This window comes from Falco peregrinus, chromosome 5 (assembly GCF_023634155.1).
Source record: "Falco peregrinus isolate bFalPer1 chromosome 5, bFalPer1.pri, whole genome shotgun sequence".
NCBI classification, from domain to species: domain Eukaryota; kingdom Metazoa; phylum Chordata; class Aves; order Falconiformes; family Falconidae; genus Falco; species Falco peregrinus.
In genome coordinates, this window is record NC_073725.1 from 53,161,844 (window position 1) to 53,177,105 (window position 15,262).

General features: G+C 40.5%; 1 protein-coding gene across 4 annotated transcripts in view; it reads left to right on the forward strand.

Annotated features, from left to right (window-relative positions):
* Positions 1 to 15,262, forward strand: part of DIP2C (disco interacting protein 2 homolog C) — a 325,075-nt gene that overhangs the window by 162,969 nt on the left and 146,844 nt on the right. For all 4 annotated transcript variants that reach the window (XM_055805709.1, XM_055805710.1, XM_055805712.1 and 1 more), the window contains exon 2: positions 13,816 to 13,887. In XM_055805709.1, the coding sequence (XP_055661684.1) occupies positions 13,816 to 13,887 (72 nt within the window). The remainder of the gene's footprint in view (positions 1 to 13,815; positions 13,888 to 15,262) is intronic.

Below are 15,262 nucleotides of genomic sequence, written 5' to 3' on the forward strand. Positions count from 1 at the left end.
TTGTAGTGAAATCTGGGATGTTCAGGTGGGGAGATAGGCATTGCAGTCTTACCGTGACATGAAATCATCCAGTAGGTGTGACATCAGATGGCAATGGTGAGGCATTCCTATGGGGGCCGGATAGTGGAACCCCAGGCTGCGTGCAGAAGGGAGCAATTGTGAGGTCTGATGTTAGCCTTGGCCATGGAAAGCCTTAGCTGGACAGCCGCTGATCCACCAGGATGTTAGGATGAGCAATATCTGAGATTGTAGATGATTAATAAAGGTAAATAAATAATAAAAAAAAAAGATCATAAGCCTTGCAAGTATTACACAGCACAGGGGTGGTTAAAGACCGTTGCAGTGCAGCTGTAGGATCAGCAGTTCTGCGTGTGGCCAGCCAGTGCTCGAGTAGCACATGGAGACTGGGACATGGGCACCCATGACCTGAAGCAGAGCCGAGCAGCTCATTGTTTTGCAAGGCAGAAAGGAACGAAGGTGACTGCAAATGTGATTCTCACCCAGCCTTGCAGCATCACTGGAAAGAAGAGAGGAATGGGTAAAGTATCAAGTCTGGGTAAGAAATAAGCAGAAGAAGATAAAAGCATGGCTCATGCCTTGTATTTCAGGGTTATCAAGTTATTTCTAAGTAATTACCCAGGCCACCAGGTGATCTGATGTGGACTTGCAGTCAGAGGAGACCTGTTTGGATGTATGGATCTGCCTGTGTAGGACAGCAAGCAGAGGTACAACTTCAGCTGGGACTTCATCTGTGGCTTTGTCAGGTTTAAGTGGACAGTTGTCAGCTCATGCTGGGCACTTGGATCAGCAACATTTGGGGGCCAAGCAGCTGCTTGAAGACACAGCTGCAGGACTGAGAATCCTGGATTTCTGTGTACAGGTTTGAAGGCTGGCAGCCAATGTGTGCGTGTTGGTCACAGGCGTTTCTGTCCAAAGCAGTCTACGTGTACGTTCCATCAGAATTATGCTGAAAAGTCAGTGTTTTGTGTAGACTCATAAGAGGATGTAAATCCTACCTTAATTCTTGCATTGTTCATTTCTTAAAAAAACCCAAAAAACAGCTACTTGCCAGGCTCTGCTAGTCCTATTTCCCAGCTAGGGGTTCATAACGGAGTATGAAATGAAGTCTCTTGTTGATTTTCTGCATGTTAAGTAATCTTTGTTGGCACTTCTAAAGTATAGCTGTATTGTAACTGTAAAAACAAATGGGCCGATGGCTTTTGTAAGGTATGTGATCCATGTTCCTTTGGACCTCAGGCATTGCGTGTCTGCCAGTTTACCTACTGATGCACAAAATGAAGTAAGCCGCAATGGCAGTTCCTACAAACCAGTGAATTAAGAAACATTTCTGATAGTAATTAACTACCTGTCACCTTGTGAACAATTGAGAAACAAGGACAGAACAGTGTTGGGTTTGACATCTTGATACAAACATGCATTCATGGGCTTTCTCAGAAGCATCTACTTCCAAACCATCAGTCCTTTCCATGAAAGCCAAACTGAAGTGCTGAACTTTATCATGATGGGAAATGACCTTTGATAACGCCTGTGAGAAGGGCATTTCTAGTTTTGGGTTCTAGTACCGATGAAAATGAACATTACTCAGTGAAAGTTTGCTGCTTTTATTTTACTAAGTATAGCTATGGTTTAATTCCAGCTTCTTTTCTAAAATAACTCTGTACTGCATGAAAGAAGGTAACAAAGATGTGAAAGCGGTACCTTCTTTCAGATTTGAAATACTATGTTATTTTTGAAATCTGAGGGAAAAAGATACAGAAATCATGGCATAACCTCATTAACATATGAAATAAATCATAAACTCAGAACAGGGGAAGAAAAGAAAATGTTTGTGCATCTGTCTTACCGCAGCAAATTTCTGTATCTTGATCAAGAGTTGTTCTAAGCTAGATGTGGAGAAAAATAAGAAGGGTGAGAATAGGGAGATCTGATTTTCCAAGCGCACAGAAGTGTGTGCCTCAGACCTAGCAGAAAGTCCCAGGTTTCCAAGTGCCATATTTCACAGGCACAAGAGGATAATGCCTCCTGTGAGAACAGGTGCTGTGTGCTAACATCAGTATGAGCTGTCACATTGGGTCTGTAATAATGTCCTGGACCTTTAGGAGCCTTCAGAGGTGCTATAGCAGGGAAAAAATGGTATTGTCAAATATTGTGGAAGCTGTGGAGTACAGGGACACAGATTGTGTCTTGAGGTAATTGAAGGCATGCAACTATTTTTCCTTTTGAGTTGTTTTGCAGGCTTAAGAGAGTAGGATCTGAGTCGGCCTTTGGGTAACAGAAGTCCTTGAGTCAGAGGATGCGTATTTTCAGCACTTCATAAACACCTGGCCCCGTAACAGAGAACAGCGAGTTGCTTTTGGGCTCTTCTGTTCTTTTAGTAACACACTTTGAATCGAGTTGAGCAACCAGGTGACGTTAATTCATCTTGCTGTTTCAGGTCTTTCTGGAACAAAGCGGGAAAATGACATGAATATATTTTAAGTTATTTCTTTTAAGAGTGGAATTTCAGTACTTAGGTGCATACAGAACTTACGCTAGTGACAGTTTTCAAATGTTGTTTTTTACATAGAAAAGATGAAGTGATCTGGGTACCTTATTAACATGCATTGCAGTTCACGTATTGCGAGTGCCTTTAAATAGCTTTCGTTTTATTGTATCTGCCTGTTAGATCAAATAAGCTGTCAACAAAATGTATTTTGAAAAACCATCCTAAATTACATCTGCAGGCTGTGAAACAAGGTTTAATTTTTTTACTTCTTGAAACCAGAGACAGATTTCTTTTACTCTGCATTACCAGGACAGGCATATTCTAACATTTATAGTTGGACATAGATCAGTTTGTTCTGCATACATCTTCCTTAGTTTTGAGCCCCAGATTTGGTTAAAAATCCAAACTGGGTTTTCTTTGAATTGCAAATTAATTGCAGTGAATATTTAGTTATGTTAGCAGGAAAATAAATACTTCCAGTAACTGTGCAGTTTGGGAAGCCTTCATCTTTTTAGAAATAGTTTGGATAGTGGTTATTATATGTTTACAGCAATGGGAGAAAAACTCAGTTTGCTGAAGTAGGCACCTAGGTAATATCAGTGCTGGAATATTAAAAGCAAAAATACTCGTGGGGGGAAGTCCAGTGGTAAGAATTTGTAATTTTCAAACAATAAGTGGCATTACGAGACTTACGAGTCATGACTAGGAATGACGTTTAGGAATGGGGAGAAAAGGTGATCTGAGCCACACGTATAATTTTAATGGAATGGGGTACTTCAGATGCATTTTGAAGGCAATGTAGAGAAAGACAAGGAGATAAATGGAAAACTTGATAAAGTACAACCTGAGTTATCTTTGATAAGATAGGTTGCACAAGACAGGTGTGATCAAGACTCTTGCTTTGTTAAGGTAACTCACTTTTTTAGACAAACAAAGTTTTTCTACATGGAGGCCAGGAAAGCCTGTCGTACAGGAGAGGGTGGAAAAGAATTATTTCAAGATGAAAAGATGCAGACCAGTGGGAAAATTGCAAAAAAAGGTAAAGAGGGTGCTATAATATCTTGGTATAAAAAGTTGAGTCCAGCTGAATTTAGTTCCGGATGGAAGTGGATTATTTTCTGTAAGGGTTTGACATGCTCTGCTGCAGTACAGGGGGCTGGACTCAGTGACCCAGAAGTTGCCATGTACCCGTCTGATGACACCTTTTAAGACCTCCTGAAGGATAAGGTTAGTAAAACAGCAGGTCAGGTTTTCCTCAAGTGAAAGTGAGCAGTGAGGTTTGTGAATAAAAGTATAGTCCTTCCCCCTACAATGCTGCTTCAGTGAAGGCATCACTTGCAGGTGGCTCCATTTATTCTGTGTGCAGCCTCCGTGTTCTGTCTCACCGGTCGGCAGTTCGCCCCTGACCTGCAGTGGGACAGATGTAGTAATTCAGAGCATTTGCTCTGCAGCTGGGGTGTAATTTTGTGCTAAAGTGAAGTTCCGAGATGCAAAATGATGAATGGATTTTCTTCGAAAGTCAGCACCAGTATGTATGTGCTGTGGTATTACAGTTCAGAAATTCCTGAGTGGAGTGCTTTCTGTGTCTACCAGTAACACCAGAATTGTTTTTCAACTGCGTGAGAGGGAGAAGGGTAACACAATTTTGTACCTGTTTTGGATTTGTTGGGCTGTGGGTCAGGGAATGTTGATTAGATCCGTCAAATGCCCCTGAATGCTAATTCTTGCTGTGTCTAAGTTGTGAGAGCTCTTCTGCTTGCTGAAACCTTGGTTTCCAGGCAAATAGCATTAGGGACCATCACAGCCATCTTAGCAAGAATGTAATTGAAATCTGAGAAGAAATACTGTAGAAAGAGGTGTGGGTTTTGAAAACTCTGTGACTTACTTTATGATTTGGACCATCTGCAGTCCATCTCACAAAATACAACTGGGGAAGATGTCTTCATTCAATGCACATGTTAGAGCACGTTTATCTTCCAGAGAAGATTTGGAGCAACATCTTGCCTCTTAAGTAAATCCATCATTAACCATCTTGCAGAGGGCATTCTAAGAAGAAAACTCTAAATAAAGTAGTCCTGTTTTGCACAGAAATGTTAAAAATCTGCTGAGACAGAGAAGATGTGAGCAACTGGTGAACATTGTTGCTAGAGTGCTCATCACTCGAAGGATGTTGGCTTTGATCTGCTCTTCCTGCAGAGCAGGATGTTGAACATGGTGCCTGAGGGGGTTATTCCCTTTTGTATGCTTTTAAAATGAATATGTTTCCATGCTTAAGATTTATTTTTTTTTTAAGTAAAGTTATTTTACTCTTGTTTGGAAGCTTAAGAAGCGAACCGGAGTTCCTAGGGACTGGAAGAGAGGTAACAGCGGTGCGAGTTAGGTTCTCGGGAGGATTGCTTATCAGAACTTGTAGGTATCTGGAGGCTTCCTCAAGCATCACTTAACAAATTAGGGTTGGGCACTCTGAGCTTGTGTTAGGGTTGTGTCTCAGCTGTTGGAAATATGAAAGCAGATGATAGGTGTATCAGGTGTTTCTGGGCACAAGGCATTTATGGTTCTTGAGCACTGGCGATGAAGTTTGTGATTGAGGGGTTGGACTTAAAGCAGTAGGAAGTAACTTCCTAACTGGACTTAGTAAATTAACCACTGTCATTTCAAGAGAAAAATGTGAATATTGTTATGGAAGACACTTATGTTCCCTTCATAGATGATTATGTTTTTTTAATTAATCAAAATCGTATGTGTCATGTATGTACTAAAATGGTAGACCAGATTATTGAGCACGATGGTCTCCCAAGTGATGCATTTTTAAAGACATTATGGTCACTCAGCATAGTCATTATGGTAATTCAAGTCCCTGTTCACAACTACTTACAACTTCTCAATATTCTTCCACAACCATTAGCAGTCTTATAATTGTTTGAAAAAAAGTATTCCTGCTTCAGTTTCCCCTTGGTAGTTAAGAAATCTGGGCTTTTCTGCATTTACATCCAGCTGTCAAAGTATATGGAAATTTGCATTTGCATGAAGGGTTTTTTTTTGCCCAGAAGAGGTTCTATTTTTACAAAAACTGTGGGAAGATATTTGGACATTTTGGTGCTCTAATACTGTAGTACAACTGCTCTAAATACCTGAGTTTTTTTTTCAATCAACATAATAACCCACATTACGGTAAAATAAAATTATTTTAGGTAGTGCTGAAACACTTTGATTGTTGACTAGCATAACTAATCTCAAACACAAAAGCTTTATGTGAACCCCAGTCAAAAGTGAAAAAGTTGCAATACATGAGGTAAAAGCCATTTTTTTCCCCCTCTCCCAGCATATGAAAATAGGAATTCCAGTTTCTATTTTTACATGAAATTTGGGAAGAGCGCTGCAGTCATACTGTGCTGTATCAAAATACTGGAAGCACAATGATGGATGACAGATTTGGAAATCTGTTGCTTTTTGGAAGAATTGCATTCTCTGCCAGGAAGGTTAACCCATTTGGACTTTTTGGTTAAACTTAGTAATGGCCAAAGTAGTGAAAAAACAAATAGTTAAAAAATACAAAGGCACAAGCAGGAGAGTTTTTTTCATAGGCTGTTTCCTAGAGAATTGGCAGAATAAGACATTGGCCTGTTAATCAATTTTATCATTTTACTTTGATATTGCAGGTTTTTCCTTCTGGAAAGCCTGGGTGTATTTTTCTGTCCAAAGGAGCAAATGTGCTTACAGATTGGTTCGGATAATGTATTCTCGATTTTGTTTCATACATCCATTATATGTTCCTCCTTTAGGATTCCTCCTCCTCCTCTTTTTCTTTTTTTTTTTCTTTCCAGACATTTTCAGAGCTGGGAAAAAAATCGGGACACAATTTTGCAGTACCCAGCACAGTGCAGCATTTATGGAAATGTTTGATTTGCTGTGAACTGTAAATTCTAAATAATGATAAGTGGAATTATTGCTGTAATTATCTTTCTTTAGGGAACATTTATAACTTGAAATATCAGGCCTGTCTATTAAATAACATTTATCAGGACTGTTTCCTTAGGCATACTTTTCAGAATTGTGTTTTATTTTTATCTTGAGCAAGATCTGACTCTGCACAGTCTGTGTTAGAGACAGGGAGAATAACTGGAACAGGCAAATGCCTCATAGGCAGCAGGAAAGCGAGTGGAGAGATGAAAGATGAGCTTCCAGCAGCTGCAAAAAGGATATACACTTCAAGGGTGCCCTATAAGCCTTATAAAGCAATAAAGGAAGGAAAACAACATTATGAAGGGTCCTAACGACCATAAAATTCCAAAAATGGCAAGGATTGCTTTCATCTTATAAAGTGTTCGTTAAAGCTTTAAATAACGAAACAAACTCTTGACTCTGAGAATGGAAATCCTTACTGTTCAGCCAGCCTCTGTTTACTTTACAATATTTCAGGCCATAAAAGTTGTGCCGCAGAGATGCTCCCTCCTGGGGAGCCCCGGTGTGGCTGAGGACCGCACAGGTCAACTGGCTTCAGTGGCGCGGGGTCTCCGGCTGCGCACCCGCTCCCTGCCCACCGCCACACCAGCTCGGCCGAAAGGGAGAACGTCTGAGTCGGAAAATCCTCAGGATTGTTTTCGTTAGCTTAAATTAGGAGTTTTGGGGTTCTCTTTGGAGGAGGTTTTTTTTACTTTCTTTCTTTTGAAACCCGGGAGTATTTTGGGTATTGGAAAAATGTGCTGAAGACTCTGGGAGCAGAAAGGAAGTGGGGGAACTCAAGGGGTCCTCTGGGATTCAGGGTGGAGGTACTCAAAAGTGTCTTCTATGTAAACTGATTTACTACTCACTTGTTTAAAAATGTAAAATTTGAATTAAAACTTAAGAATTTCGCAGATTATGCAACAGATATTTGTCTATCAAAAGAATGGGAAGAAAGTACCGATTTTGAACAGTAATACTTTCAACATTCAGAAGACATTGTATCTTTTATTTTAGCAGTGCCAATATAGTTTACCTTATCTGTTAACAGCATAATCTGTTTAAATATTTTTTCCTGAATTAGAAGCCACTTTAGAAAGCATTATAAGCTGTAAAGTACACATGGAGCACTCTTCCTTATCTGTCATTGAAATTCAGCCATATTCTGCTTTGCTTGTGACATACAGGAACAAAATGTATCCTTGGGGGAAAAAAAAAAGAATTCAGCTATATGTGGATAATATTATCATTGAAACCTTCAAGCTACAGCATTCTCCTCTTAACAGGCACTTGAGCAGTACTGTAATTTATGGTATTGTTTGCACTGAAGTGTGGGATAACATTAATTTTTTTGCCCGGTGCCATAGTTTACCGTTTGTTTCTTTGTCTTAGTTCTGAGTAGTTTTCTGTGCTGCTGATGAGGTTAAACATCTTTTTTAAAAGACATTGGAAAAGAAGGTGGCTCCTGATAGATATTTTTGTGTTCATGTACGTGTTACATGAGATGTATTTGTGCGATTTTGAGATCTCTGTACTTGCACCATCCAAAATGAAATCCTTTGTCTCTTGGCATATTTTTGGAAGACCAGACAGGGAGACTGTCTGCATCATGAGTGGGAGAAGTAAATGAGTCACAGTTCTCTTATGAGGAGCTTTGTTTCATTCAAGTCCCTCCTGCCAAGATGCTGACACTGAATTTGAGTCATCAGCAATAAACAAGTCGTACAGAAAATTGAATCTTTAGAGGGCAGAAAATCATGGGCAAAGGAAAGGCACTCACCGGCGAGCTTGGTGTTAGTCTGTGTTTGAGAGGAGTTATTGATTGCGTTATTCCCTGTGGTGAATTTTTCTGTAAGTGCCTTAAACTAATTCAAAGTCCCAGCCTGACTTTTCATTTCAAAACACACATGTGTAGCAAAAACCAGCAGCATCAGTCAGGCTTCGAGATCACTGAATATGAAATTGAGTTTTCACCGCGCTAAGCAAGGTGATTGTAGTCCCTGGTTTTATCATTGGCTTTGCACCTGTGCTGTGTCCTAAAGGACTGAGATCACTTAAGAAGTGCTGGCATCTTCCAGGAAAAAGGAAAAATTTGGTGTTAAGTTTTCTTCTGTTGGGTTTGGTTATGTTTTTTTCCCCCAGGTATAATGCAATTATCTTTAGCTTGAATTAATTTACTTCCTATATCATGGTAGCAGTCCATCAGGACTGGACATTTTTGTGTTCAGGGAGTGATAATAGATCAGCTAATTTATATTTCAATTGAACAGGAAACTTTTATACTATATTGACTCTAAGCATTTTACTGTCACAAAAGTAGCACAGCACCTTGCTTGTCTGTGGTACCAGCATTTCTAGCTGCTCAGCTTTTAAAGTGTAAATGCTTTAAAGGAGGGTGGTAATGTACAGATATTTTTCATGTGGAAGTATTTTCACATTTAATAACCTTCTCCTCAACAAAAAGCTAAAAAGTCAGTATTTTGCTGATTACTTAAAATGTGCCTTTTTACTATTTTCATTTTAAGGTGTGATTCCATGATCATTCTAGGACATGAAATACAAATGGATGGAGCTGACTCATGGAGGGGCCAGGAAAGGGGATAGGGTAATAGGAACGACTTCAACATTTACAGGCATTTCTTACTCCTCAAAATGTCTTGTGCAACATGGAGTATCCCAAGGGGCTCTCTCTCCTTCCTGGCTTGTGATGAGCATGTGCTGTGGTTGTATTGCTGTGACCTGCCTCCCCCTGCTTGTCCCCGTTGTCTTTGTAAAGAGGCAGAAATCCAACACTGTTGAAGGAAAGAGAAAAATACAGTAAATTTTCAAAGCAAATGGAGGGTATAATGCAAACAGTAGCAGTTGTGGTGAGCGTAGTCGAATGAACTCGCACCACAGAGCTGCTTTGCTAAATATAGCTACAAAATACTTGTTTGTGAGTGCTGATGTAGGAGAGCATTGCCATCTGCAACTTGGCAAGTTGCAGAAACAGGGGCACAAATCACAAATAAAGAGAGATGGCAGTAGGATTACAGAGTGACAGAGCGCTGGTTACATACTCTGCTCTTCTGGGCAGCCTTCTTCCTTGGAGGGTTGGATGGGCTTCCGTTTGTCCTGTCCCTTCCCTTGCAGAAGGGGCATTTTTCCCTCCTGTGCCTGCAGAGTCTCAGGAAGAGCAGAAATAAGAAATGAACTTGGTCTTGTGGAAGGAGGCTTGTTGTACTGCCTGCCTGTTACAGAGCAGTCCTTGACAGTCAAGTTGAAATATAGATGGGGGAAATATCAGGGTGAAATCTGCTCATTGTTGGTGAGTTCAGGGTCCAGGGCTTGTGCTCTGCTCTCCCCGCTGACCCTCCGGCACAGTACCCTCCAGAGTGCACGTCTGTGGCCCTCCGAGGGTGGGAACCCATCAGATCCCTAGTGGAGGCGAGGCGGAGAAGAACGACGTGTCCAGAGGAAAAAAAAAAAAACCAAAACTGGAGAGCGCTGGTGCAGATGGAAGGCTGCGGTCCTTGGGTGCAGTGAAGTGAGTGTGCAGCTGGGAGGAGGGGAGCGAGGAGGAGGAGGGCCTGGGGACCAGCTGTGGGATGAAGCTGAGCAGTAGCGGAGCAGGGCAGAGTGCTTGGGAGCAGAGCCAGGGCCAGGGGCTGGGGCCAGAGCCAAGGAAGGAGCCAGGCGGGCAGAGCAGAGGGCTGCAGGGAGCTGCTGAATGGAGGTGCCACCTTTTGGCTGCCCAGCATTATGTCATGGTGCCTTGTCCCAGGGAGACCCATCCCCAAAGCTCCCTGCAGCCGCCTGCTCCTGCGTATCCCTGGTGCTGGAGTCTTTTCTTCACCTCAGTCCGTGGCCTGGCCTTTTCCCTTGAACCCACTGCCAGCCTTGTCCTCTGCTCACAGCGGCGTCTCTCCCGGACCTGGGCTGTGCAGCATCACCACCGGGCTCAGAGATACCACACAGAAGCAGGCAAAGGAGCCATCAGAGGAAAGCTAGAGAAGGATGCAACGAGGAGGTCTAAATTTGCAGGGGCTTTGAGCGTTTTGTTCATGTAATAAATGGAAAACCCAGCATGTACTGTCTGCTCAAAGGATGTTGTGGATGAGACCCTTTTCCCTCCTGTCTTTAGAGGTGGACTCTGAATGCATGCAGCAACGTCCCAAGAGTCTGCTGGCTTTTTAGGAGAAGAAGTGTTAATGAAAAACAGAATTGTAGCATAAATCCTCTGTTTTCATTGCAAGGAAGTGTAGTTCTTGTAATCCTGTTGATATTCTCCAAAATGCCAAGCCCAAATTCAATATTGTACTGTAGATGAACATGATCTAGCTGCACTGACAGCTGAAGAGGTTTTTTTTTTCCTCAGATGATACTTCTAAAATTATTGCATTAGTTTGCAAAGGAATGAAGGACATAGACCAAAGGTCTTAATATTGTGTTTAGAAAAGTGAGTGAATGGTAATTTATGATAAAGGCAGAGTTTAAGCTCAGTTAACTTTTGGTGAGCTGTGTTAATTGTATAGTAGGAGCTTACACAATGAGTTCAACAGAGCTTTGAAATGCAATAGTTTTGCGTATGGTATGTTGTACTAATATTTTAATGGTTAATCAGTTATTGTTGGTATCCTGAAGTCAATCTACCTGAAAAAATACAAATTGGTACAAATACCATTAATCCTGATCAATAAAACATAGTACTTTCCCAGACTACATGATGCAGTCGTCTTCCTTCCACCTCAGAATGGTAACAGTGATACTACAATGAAAATCTGGTGATTTTCTATTTTTCTTTTACATGGCTTTTTTTAGATTTGGTTACCAGGGCAATGATGGACATGATTATAGGAAGATTAGTGTTAATTCTAAATGAATTGGCTGCTTGCTCCTGGGAGTAGAAATAATTGGATATTAAATTGTCTCAAAGAATCATTTTTTTGGTGATTTTTTTGGTGGAGACAGTGGTCTGAGGAAGAAGTCACCATTGTTTCTTCTCAGAATAATTCCTTTATGTGGTGAACTTCAAAAAAGTAAGTTTGGATACCAACTTGAATGAAAACTTAGTATTGACAAGAGAGAACACTTGATATTTATCTTTCCCACTTCGGTGCCAAAGAAATTGCTTGTTCTCTGCATTTCTTCCCATTAAGGACAATATAGGTTTAGAAAGTGGTGGACAAATCTTATATTGCACGAGTGGGTTCAGGCTGCACGAACAATGTCTAGAATGTATAGCTTGAGACACCGATTGCCATGTGTATGTACTACCATGTGTGTGGAAGAGGAGCCGGTAGTTAAGCACCTGTTCTTAATAACAGTTTCTTATTTAAAATGGCATTACCAACTTGCGTGTACCACCATGGAGCTGTGGTTCTCCATAGGACATCTCTGTTCTCATTAAAGAGCAATAATAAAATAAGAAAACCAAATTTTTACTCGAATTGAGATACGTCTGGAATACCTAAGAATTTGGTATTGAGGAACACAGGAAATCAGTGGTAATTTCTTTAGCAAAACTTTTAAAGATCATTTTGTCCATATTTTACAATTTTCAAATAGAAGTAAACACATTTTTCATTAAAACATTTTAATGAAATGGTATCTATAGTTACTGTCTGGTTTGTGAGAAGGTGGTGATTACAATGGAGAGTTTCACTAGTTTGAACACATGCCAGAAGTATTTAAAATGGGAATAAATGTGCTGCAGGAGTCACTGGGTTTGAACTTTAAAGGTTTGGGTCTTCTTGCCAAGTCTGCCACTTCTTTCCTGGGTAAATATGGGACAGTTATCACTTGCAGTGCTTCACTCTCACTTCCATCATTTAAAAACACAGATATTTTAGTGGACTTCTTTTGTTGAGCAGTTTGAGATATGGTAGTGAAGAGGATAGGTGTTATTTTAAGCACTGTTTTCAACCAGGGGTGAGGGGTTGGCTCAGGACACTGGCAGAGAGGCTTGGAGAATTTTGCCTCCTTATTGCTTATTGGAACCATCCCCAAGAAAAGGTCTTTCATCGAGGAACATTGGAAGACATTTTAATGTAATTACTGATTTCAGACAAGCCCACAGGAAGCTCTATCTGTACGTTGGTGCTAATTTAGCATCCGTTTACCCAAGCGGCTGGGATTGAAATGAGGATGTCATTCTCTTGGCAAATGGTCTCTTTAGGTGAAGGTTGAACGCAGGGGTGGAATGCATTACTGTGTCTAGCAGGACATTACTGCCAAAGCTCCCCTTCTTTTTGTGGTTTCTGCCCTCCGAAGCCCTCAACGTTTTACAAACACAAGTCCAGCGTTGCAGCTGAGCGATAACAGCGTGATTGAGTCTCACAGTAGCAGATACGCTTATTGAACGGGCAGGGAGTACAGTGTTACTTCAAAGATCTTATAATTGTCAACCCCATCTCTCTTTTTAGCATCCCAAGCAGCTTGTCTTGAATTTAATACATACTTTTATGTGTGTGCACACGTGTTCACGTATTTGGAAAGAAGAATCTGGATACTTGAATTATACTTGAAGAACTATTTGAACTATTAAAGGTAGCTCTAAAGCTCCAGAGCCAGGACTGTATCCCAGTTTTGGTGCTAAACCTCTCCTGAACTCTAATAAGACTGAAGTTATATGGTTTTTTTAACATATCTAATTATCCACCACTTTTTTTTAGGAAGCTTTTACAGAAAAGTATTTTTTAATCTTTACATTAAAAGAAACTTACCTGAGGAAATTGCAGACACAGTGAAGGGTAATGTATTATTGAACTTAAGAAATTCAGACATTTGTCTCCAAAATTTTTTTGGAGATCTAATTGCAAAGTCAGACAAAGAGTCTGTATGGTACTATTTTCTAGCAGATCTGTGATAGATTTGTTTTGGTTTGGTTTTGTTCCTCTCAGTACTGTTTAGAAATCGGCTAAAACATTTATATTGCAGAAATGATATAGCAGCAGTTTCAAGTCTTTTGTGCCTTACATGCTTTATTAGAAAAATCCCATTAATGATAGAAAATGCTAATCAGTGATGTGTTTTGCCAGCCACCACAGGCCCCCGCACTCTGTGTAATCCATTGTTTATTAACCTAATGAAGGTCATTGTAGCTTTTGAAAGCTTGTGTAACAGCATATCAAAATGGTTTTAAAACTCTGTGCCACTGGACTCCAGTGCTGGAATTAATCAAGACTGGGTATTTACTTGTCAGAATGGCTCTGGCGTAGATGAGTTCTTTCTGGGAGGAATTATCATATTGTGCTTTTCATTTGTTCATTATAATTGTCAAGACAGACAAACAGTGCAGTGGTGGCTAAGCTGATGGTGCTGCCATTAAACAGCTAGATACTGTTTTTATCCACGTCTTATTGATTTTCATTTTCTTTTCTTGGCAGGTGACATCACACAGAAGGGATATGAAAAGAAGAGATCAAAATTAATTGGGGCCTACCTGCCACAGCCTCCCGGTACGTGTATCTATGCTTTCAATATATGAAGATGTCAAGTGTACTGATAGTTGCCACTATAAAAATCTGCATCTCTGAAGAAATATATGTGGCAGAAACAAAGCTATTTTATGCAGAAAAAGCTTATTCCATCCATTTTATGTGTATTTATATATATATATGTCTGCTTTGATGTGTGCGTACATTTTTTACATACGTTGCTGTGGGTTTGGCAGTCATGTCTGGATAATAAAGTCAGCCAAGGCTTGTTAGAGAGGCATTGTTTGTTAGAAGCAGTCCAAAAATACAGGTGAAAACATAATGTCCTAACTCATTAAGACCTCAGCCAAGTAAAGCTTTCTGAACAGAGGCATACACAAGAGTGGAAGAGAACTTCAGAGCTTGATACCTTCCAACATCTCTGGGTTTTCTGTCCAGGTCTGCCTTCTGAAGATGCTAGAGAGACCAGCAGCATCCCTAGAGTTCAGCTTGTCCCGTAACATGTGGGCAACCAATCCTTTATACGTACTTGGTCTCAGTGTTGAGGGATGGGTTGCATGCACTCGGCCAAAAGGTATAAAAATATCTTCAAACGGAGTTTAATAATGTATCGCTTCATTGAAATTTTTTCATAAATATTTATAAGAACTTTTCAGAGTTCTTTCACTCTTCTGAGGTACTGGATCGTGTAGTTGAATATGTATTTGCAGGTATTGGTGTTGGCCTCAGTTTTCCTCTGAGTCCCGTTTTTGTTGCAGGCCTGGGAACCAGTTTCCTCCTCCTTTTACAAAATCATGCTTTTAGGGTGGAGTTGATGGTTTTCTATTTAAACTGCTCATGTGTGGAGGCACTGCCTTGTTCTCTCTTCTGCAGGTGTACATATATTAGCTAGCTCCATAGCAGAATGGTATTTTTGTGCCTTTGGATTTCACTTGGTCTGCTCCGCTGGTGGGAACTCCACAAAAGAGATCAGTGTTACAGACACATCTGTTTTCTGAAGTGATACAGCCTGATTTGAGGGTGTCTGTGACATTTCCTAACCATTGGGAGCCACTAGAGAATGAAACAAATCAAATCAATAGAATTAGAATACCAGAGGTGCCGTTATTAAATTTCTGGGTGTTTTTTGGTCTGACCAGACTATCAGACATACAATATTTTCACAGTATGTTCTCATGAGACCTACTTAGGTTTACTGAGTTATGGAGTGACTGTTGCCTCACAGTAATTCTCAACACAGCGGTGCAGTTGGTGCTGGTATTTGTTTATACTATCAGTTGTGCCTTTTTTTCCTTCACACAAGAAAATACAGCTTTTTCCCCAGAAAGCTCATAGTCTTCTGGTCAAGCTGTTTCCATGGCTGAAACTGCTGAGGATTCATCATGCATGTAATGAT